This window comes from Lolium rigidum, chromosome 6 (genome assembly GCF_022539505.1).
Source record: "Lolium rigidum isolate FL_2022 chromosome 6, APGP_CSIRO_Lrig_0.1, whole genome shotgun sequence".
Lineage (NCBI taxonomy): Eukaryota > Viridiplantae > Streptophyta > Magnoliopsida > Poales > Poaceae > Lolium > Lolium rigidum.
In genome coordinates this window covers 13,469,830-13,478,380 of record NC_061513.1, presented here as the reverse complement: position 1 = coordinate 13,478,380, position 8,551 = coordinate 13,469,830, and the positions used below count along the sequence as shown (strand labels likewise).

Here is an 8,551-nt window from a genome sequence, read left to right as displayed (position 1 = left end):
ACAGGAAGGCGAAATATATATACTGCCAATGTTCGTGATGGCATCCGAGATCTGTCCTCTTTCTACATCGTAAACTGTTTAATGGAGTTTGGACGCCCATACAAGCTAACGTGGAGTTGACGTCAATGTACCACGTCAATCATTTTTTTTAACTCACAGGAAGACACCTCCTCTATTCCATTTCATAAATGAAACCCAGCTTTCACCACGTCAATCATTCACGGATGGAGGCAACACTTGCGACGATTAGTTAATGGATGTTCTAGAAGAATGGTACTATTCATCTATTATATACTAAAATCAAAATAAGAGAATTTAACGAAGACACCAGGTTAATCCACATAGGCTTAAAATATATACTTCCTTGATCAATGATCATAATATTAACGGATGAGATTTAAGGACGACAAATGTTACGTAAAAAGATGTCACGTTTCAAGATTATGTAACGTGTAGTCTGTCTTTGCCACGTTCAAACTTATATAGCTTTGGTATGCCTGCACTTTTTTTACTCGGACTCCTGTAATTGTTTAATGAGGACGTGTGCGAAGCAATTCCAGCTAAGGAATACGTATCCAAGATGGACTCTAGCTATCTGTTGTAGAAAAATTGGAATCAAGCACGTCCGATAAAAAAAATATGGGCAATAACAGTCCCTGCCATAATCTGGGATCTAGCATTACGCAAATCTACCAAACAAACACATGCCAAAAAAAATAGACATGCTAGCTGTTAGAACGTGAGCATGAAAATAAGAGGCTAGCTAGAACGTGATTTCTCCATGTATTTTGCACCAACAAAAATCCCCGTCGTATACAAAATGTAAGCACGTTAGTGTCAACCTACATATGATCAAGACATCTATAACTAGAAGTGGAAGGAAAGTACAGGCTCCATTATTGAATTCAATTTTAACTATGTTCAGATTTTGTGCATTCAATAAAATATTTATAATAATTCATATTTGGTAGATGAAATTAAATTGAAATAGAGGCCAACAAAAATATATAACGTGACATATCTACCTGGTAGAGTATACTGATCTATGCATGCATGTGCATGGTTGTATATACAAAATCATCACAAAACAATTTTGTATATTTAATTTGAGTACAAACTATAAATAAAATATTAATATTCCGAGAACCCTGTTTAGTAATAATTTTCGCCAAAATTTCACCTATACGAGACATATTTTTTCATAGTTTAGATATTAACTAGAAAACCCATGAGACCCTGATTATATATCACGCTTGATTTAACCAGCAAGTCAGCAGCCTCCGAAAAATTAGAATGTCACAAAATATTTATATTATTTGTGTGTTGACATATTGAATAAGGGAAAAAACTGGTGCATGACAATGTTATTTTCCGGCGTTTACTGAAACACATCGTTCGGTTGTTCTCTCTTGGGTACCATTACAATTTGTGGCACATTTGACATAGCACATTCGCGGATTGTTTCTAAAATGGTTATAGCATTATCATCCGGGAGAAAAGTGATAAACTTTTCGTGTTTAGCCATGCGATGTGTTCTGACAAATGTGCTAGATAATTATAATGGTACATGACAAAGACATAATTAGACGATGTGTTTCGGCAAACGTAAGAAAATAACTGTGTCATGTAGTAAATATTTGTATTTAATAATGATATAATGGTCATCGTGGGGAATATGCTAATCTATATGTCTCACTTATTAATTGGTTTAGCAAATGAGAGGAATAAATAATGGCAAGGTCACAAAAAATAAATAGTCGATGCTTAAGGCCTACCTACTAGCGAGGACAAGTGTTTTTTTACTTCAAGATTATACAACTGTATTATATCTTATCGCATTATCTAATATCCATGAAATTAGAATATCTTCCTATTGATTGTTTCAAAACAATGAAAACGATGCCCTCGCATTTGCGAGGGCCACTGTGCTAGTTCTTCAAAACAATAGTACTATTTACAATATAATTTGGTTTATTTTCTTGAGCTATGGACCGTATTTGAGCTCCAAAATTTGTGACATGGTATACATGTTGGATGAGTGTTGTTGAATTTTTTTCAGATTTTTTTCAAGGTATTAAAAAAATAAGTTAATGGTCTACTATTAGTACACTAGAGGTACCGCTTCAATTATCAACGGATGGAGACAGCAACAGTCAAGTTAATTAATTGATGTTCTAGAAGAATAGTGTCCTAGTACTAGTACTACTATTCATCAAAGTTCGACACCAAAGCAGACATATGCCAGCTACTCCCTCCGTTCTCGAAATAATGTACTTCTAGTTCTCCTCTTGATTCAAACTTCATAGACTTTATCATCCTTACAGAAAACAGTAGTAACATACGTAGTATATGATATCAAATTCGTGTATTATGAAACTACATTTTAAAAATGATCTAGTGATAACAATAAAGTGCAATGAATGATGTTACATTTCCATATAAATTTGGTCAAAATTTAAATTATTTGACTCAAGACAAAAGATAGAAGTACACTTATTTTACAGACAAAGGGAGTATGTTTGCAACGACATATCAGTTCTGTCAGATATCTATTCCACCAACTTGTTTTTATCGGATGGAGTGTGGAATAGTACGGAATAGTACATGGAGGTACCAAGAACATCTTGTTTGTGACCTGACTTTGAAATGAAGTAATAAAACCCGCATGCATAATTCGATGCAGAAGCAGGGGCATTTGGCTCCATTTCGAGGGGTAAAAGACATACCGCTCTTCTCATGCTTAGGACATAAATCTCTTGGCAGTTGCCACACGATTAAGGTGGTCATGCGTGAGAAAAAATTTCCAAAATTTTACCCCTAAGAACTCTCTTTCCTTCTGAGTAAATTAAGAAACCGAAACACAATTTCCCCTTCTTCCCTCATCTCCTCTCCAAAATGCAGCGATCAAATTTGTCTTCTGCATTGGTGTCCATTTACTCGCTTGCAATGGAGATAGAGTCGTCATGGTGGTCAGTAGACTCACTCATATGCCTTCTATTTTGGTGAAAAATTAAAAAACAAAATGCACCCCAGGCATAGAAATATGTAAACCTTCTACTTTCTCTAAACAAAGGAATTCTGAACTTGGATTAATTATTTGATATTGCCAAGAGGCGCTGCGCACATGAATGCGCTAACTAGCAGTACGTATTGATAAGCATTGGCCAGATGAGTAGTAAGTCATTCTTCATTCTTCTGAGGTCGGTGCTGGACTGCTGGGTAGACAATTACTCCCATGCACTTGTTTCTGTAGTATTCCTGTGTATAACACCAATTTCACATTCCTAGGCTCTGATTGACTTAGGCGATGGTACAGACCAGTGTGACCGTACGTCCACGTCCACGTGAGAAAAAACTCTAGCTTGCTTATCCACACAAAAAGTGCAGTAATCAGTTGGCACACAGAACAAACTACTCATATTTTTTACAACAGAGTAGCTAGATAACTTTTTATTACACTTAGATTATGAAAAAATTGTCTAGGTGGCCGGGGAATCCCTATTATAAGGGTTTTTTTTTCTCAACACACGGCTAAGTGTACGCCATTGTATATTAGAAGAAACCATCAAGAAGATGAAGCATAGAGGGTGATAGCAGAGCTAAGAAAAAGCTCAGAGAAAAAGAAAATAACTGTACAAGGCTAACTTTGTTAAGCCTGCAGGTCCTAAGGGCTGCTGGACAAGTATTTTTACCTCCAGCACTGCATAAGGTCATGTTGATGCTGTAGATGCTCTAAGATGGATCAATTGCAATAAAACCAACTTGTATGGGCTCCCCCGGACAATAAACTCGACCTTATCCTTGCATCTTCTGGTAATGGATTTCACGGAGTTATCCCAGTAAAAAATAGTCTGGGATGGTCAAAAATGTACACACAGCGTTGGACAAATTTGCAATCTTCTATTGATGACAGCTTTGTACAGAAATCAAACAACTAAACTCAGCGGAGTTAAAAATAGGAGGACCGTGCTTGCAATACTAGAAATTATTATGGTCACATAAAACAAGAATGTACACAGAGTATTCCATGGGAAACTGCCAATAACAGAATGTGTAACAACACTACAATCTCATAGCAGAGAGCGAAACCAAACTGCCTACACCTACAATGCTCGCGGGGGATTTATTTGATGCATTATCACCCAGCTGCAACCAACATAATGTATAACGCTACAATGTACAGGTCATGAGAGCCGCCGTCGTTAGGCGGATGCAAGGGCAAGTTCGAGATGGAACTTCCCCTGTTCCAACTCAGGGGTATTCCTACAATGAGCACATTAATTGTGAAACATGTATTCCTAGAACTATGATGCTTGTTGTTACATAACACTATAGACGCAGTCGTCGATTATCCAGGCTAAATCTAGTCGCTGGGAGGGTGGAGGCGCTTACACAGGACATGGAGCATGGAGCTCTAGCGCGCCACATAGCTAGAGCATGGTCGATCTGATCGTAAACAAACCTCAGGGGCAAGCTTGCCAAAGCTCAAGTGGTGTTTGATGTGCCTAAGGCTTATTTCCTGCTTCTGCAGCCTGCCAAAGGAACATCCACATCGTTACTTTAGCACTAATATTGCGTTGTTTAATAACCACCTGGGAATACAGCGAGATGGTGTACATACCACGAAACGTGGGGAGCGGCGCGTGCTAGATGGTGTTCTAAGGGGAGATCTTGTTGACTGGGAACGAGCCCCTCTCTTTGCATGAGCATCTTGATTCTTTGACCGGTTTCGAGAATGGCTTTGATTGGTGGTGCTTTCGCTTGTGGTATCAACTGACATAGCCGGTGGCGATGAAATCATCGTGGATGATGTGTCTATGCACAATGAAATTGCAGGATGAGCCCCTGCAGACAGTACAAATCGAACTCTCCATAAAGGGTATAAAAAAATGTATTTAGAACTTCATGTGGTACTGCAGAACAAAGATTTATGTAGCTCATTATTTTCGTTGAACATAAGTAAGCATATATGAACTAATAAGCATAATATTGCCAAGAAAAGTCGTTTACATAGCTCACTTGATAAGATCGAGAATAAGCAAAATGTGTTAGCTTAGTCATGCGTTAGTCACTGGCAACAATGAAATTCGGGGAAATATGTGTAAATTGAGGTAAATATTCAATACATACACAGCAAATTACTCTAGAGGAAGACATCGCCAAACTTTGGTAAATGTTATTTCAGAGAAAATGGACTTGTACAGTTTTGAAATGACAACATGTCATATGGATTTAAGAGAGTACCTTTGCTTGCAGCCGCTTGGAATCTTGATCTCATGATTCTAACAAACTTGAACAGATCGTTAGTGCAGTTCAAATCCTTCACCAGTTCTTCAGAGTCTTTCAGTAATGGAACACATTGAATTACTGTTATCAACAAAATGAGAACTTCAATAACTAGATATTTTCAAATAATATATCAGACGATAGGACTATTGGGCAGAGTTGTAACTCACAGCTATATTCATCTTTGTTGACCTTTATGCAGAAGAAATACTCATTGTCAGGACTTTGCATGTCAACTTTGTTGAAGACAAATTTAACACCTTCAAAATAAGAGAGGAAATGTCACACGCGCTGGTCTTAAGCTAACTTAATGAAACATGTCACTGAAACTTCCATTACCTTCTCCTGCAACAACTTTAAACCCAAGAAACTTACTGTACCACATAATAGCCTCATCTAGGTTCTTCTTCCCTGCCGCATCAAAATTAGCTTCAAGAGCTTCGATTGCTGCCATCAAAAGAAGATGTATCAAGGAATGTATATTTCAGGTTCAGGGTATCCAAGACAAGAGAATCTTGTTGGCGTCAACATAACAACAAATTTCAAGGGAAAAATATATTGGTCCTCAGAGCCAAAAGAGACACACAGACTGCACTATTAGGACTTATATCTTTAAACCCAACTAAAGCACTTGTAATTTCCTTAGCAGTTTATAGGTCAGATAATCCTATGACCCTTAACACTATTGTTACTAGAACCGTGATAAAGATTTTAATTTTTACCTTGAAGCTGGTGTGAGGTAGCATTTGCATACTCGTCTCTTCTAGCTCTCTGATTCGAGACCAAGCTTCTGAGCTGCTCATTTGTTGTGGTGGCATTTGATATCGACTCCCTGGTGAGCTTACATTCTGATCCTTTCTTCTGCTGGACTGCCGATATAATTTACAAGACATGAGCCTCTCGGTCAAATGCAGTATAGAAGACAAAGAGCCCAATATGAAATGTGCCATTAACCAACTATTCCACGCAGTGAAGCATTCATAATAAAAAGAAACAATCAGAGTATAATATGCATTCCACTACTCCAGTGAACAAATGCCAGAAATGCTTACTCGAGAGCGCCTCTGCAAGACCTGCTTCGACTCCCCTGAGCTGGTCCTTTAGCCTGTTTAGCTTTTCTGTCATCCGGAAATACATGAATTAGTAAAATTGACCAGTCGCCCTTGCAACAGCAGTGAATCGCAAATCGTACTAGTACAAAGCTTCACCCAAGACTAGATTGGCAGTGGGAATTTCAGGCGTAAACAAACCGAGATTCGCAAGCATCAGTGAAGTGGATAGCTAGTAATTGCTACCGCACGCTCGACAAATTAGTCCCTGAACGCACAGAAGCACGGACCCACCGCAGTAGCAGGCGAATTCCGTGCGTGTGGGGTGCAGATGAACTGGCAACCGCGCGCGGAGGAATCCCCAAATGGGAACGGAAGTGTGTGTGTGTGTGTGTGTGTGGGTGGGTTGTTCACGGACGAAGGGAGAGGACGGCGCGCCTACGTACCTCGGTGGGCGACGTTTTGCTCCGCGAGCGAGCGGGCCGAGAGGAGGGCGTCGCGGAAGGCGGAGGCGGCCGCCGCTTGGCGGTCGCGGCCGTGCTCGATCCGCCGGCCGCACGCCACGCGGAGCGCCGCCATGTCCCGGCGCGGATCCGCGGGCAGGAACCCTGGTCCTTGGCCGCGGGCGACTTCCATGGCCGCCGCCGATGGGCGTGGCGGTGGTGGAGGAGCGGATCCGGTTCAAATTTTGGGCGTTGCTTTGATTCTCTGTGTGTGTGTGTGTGAACTGGACAGTTGGCTGGTTTGATTCAGGCCCCAGCATATGCTACGCGTCTGGATCCTTGAGAAAGACCGCCGGCCCGCCAGCGTTTAGAACCTCTATCGCTCGCTAGGTTTTTTTTAAGAGGATATCATAATTTATCTATACCAAAGAGTATAAAAAGGCATGTCAGACGTGCCATGATGGCGCAGCGGGGTCTATGTGAGGGGGGTCGTGCATGTAAAACAAAAAAAAAATTGCCCTAACACGATCACCCAAGATCTATCTATGCAGAAACATAAACCGCGAGTTGGATCATAGTATTCTCACCGACGGGTGATAAACTTGGTGAAGAACTCGAGCAGAACTTCGCCCAGTTGATGAAGATCTAAAGGCGTCAGCGGATAGCGCTCTGCCTTCTTATTCCTTTAGGATCGAACGCACGATCCCTCTACAGCGTTGCACGCGTATGTGCCCTCCGTCCAGGCAGGACTTCGTCGTCACGGACGAATCGTACCGGAGTACTTCTTAGATGCAAGCGCGGGAGAGAGGAGAGAGCCAACCAATGGGCTATTCTGTGTCGAGAGAGGAGGAGGGGTCCTCCTTATATAGGGGTCAAAGGGGGCACCAACTTGGGAGGGGGTAGCCGCCGCCCCACCCTTTGGTCGTTGGCCCTAGGGGAAACCCTAGGCCACCCCCCACCGACCCAGGGGAACCTTAGGCCCCCACCCCCACGTGGTCTGCCTTGGGGCAGCCTCCGGGAGGCCCCTTGGGGCCCTAAGCGCCACCTACATGGGCCCAGAGAGGCCCATGCGGCTAGCCCTTGAGGGCTGCCTTTTGGGGGTCTTGGGAGGCCACCCACATGGGCCCCAAGGAGGCCCATGCGGCCAGCCTAGGAGGGTTGGTCGTTGCCCCACCCTCCCGGGCCTCCAGCACTCCTCTGGCACTTCATACGAAGGTCCAGAACCTTAATTTTCTATCACAGAATTTTCCAGAACAATTCCGTAAAATTTCTGAAACTATTTCAATCACTTCGGAACATTCCGAAGATACCGGAACACTTCCGATAATGTTTCTCTCTCATATTTAGTGTCTGATCAATTTCGGTGTGCCTCTCGAACTATTCCGATAACACCGAAATGACTCGGATACTTCACCGAAACTATTTCGATGTGGCCGAAACTATTCTGGACATTCTCTCAACCACATACCATATATATAACAAATGCATCAAGTACCATTCAGACCGGAGAATATTTAGCGTGTGACCCTGACAGGTTCGATTACTCACATACATGACTCCGAAACCCTTTCGGATCAATAACTAATAGCGGACCGTGACATCCATATTAGCTCCTGTGTGTGCACGAATACCTTTATGATATCTTATAGTATCAATCCTATTGCTTCACGATATTATGAATACCCGAGGTGAGACTTTCGGTATCCTCGTGATTCAACTCTTGATCACTATACCCGTTAACCTCGATCCGCTTTCATTCTCTTTCTCGTATCG

The 8,551-nt window shown here is 41.8% G+C and overlaps 1 protein-coding gene across 1 annotated transcript; it reads right to left on the bottom strand.

Moving 5' to 3' along the window:
- Positions 1-4,391: 4,391 nt before the first annotated feature.
- LOC124662186 (kinetochore protein SPC25 homolog) lies at positions 4,392-6,971 on the bottom strand. Its single transcript, XM_047200060.1, has 8 exons — positions 6,782-6,971; positions 6,339-6,404; positions 6,009-6,155; positions 5,626-5,733; positions 5,457-5,546; positions 5,245-5,367; positions 4,622-4,845; positions 4,392-4,532 (listed from the first exon to the last, which is right to left on the bottom strand). The coding sequence occupies exons 1-8, from the start codon at positions 6,969-6,971 to the stop codon at positions 4,506-4,508; spliced, it is 975 nt and encodes a 324-aa protein (XP_047056016.1). The 3' UTR covers positions 4,392-4,505.
- Positions 6,972-8,551: the final 1,580 nt, after the last annotated feature.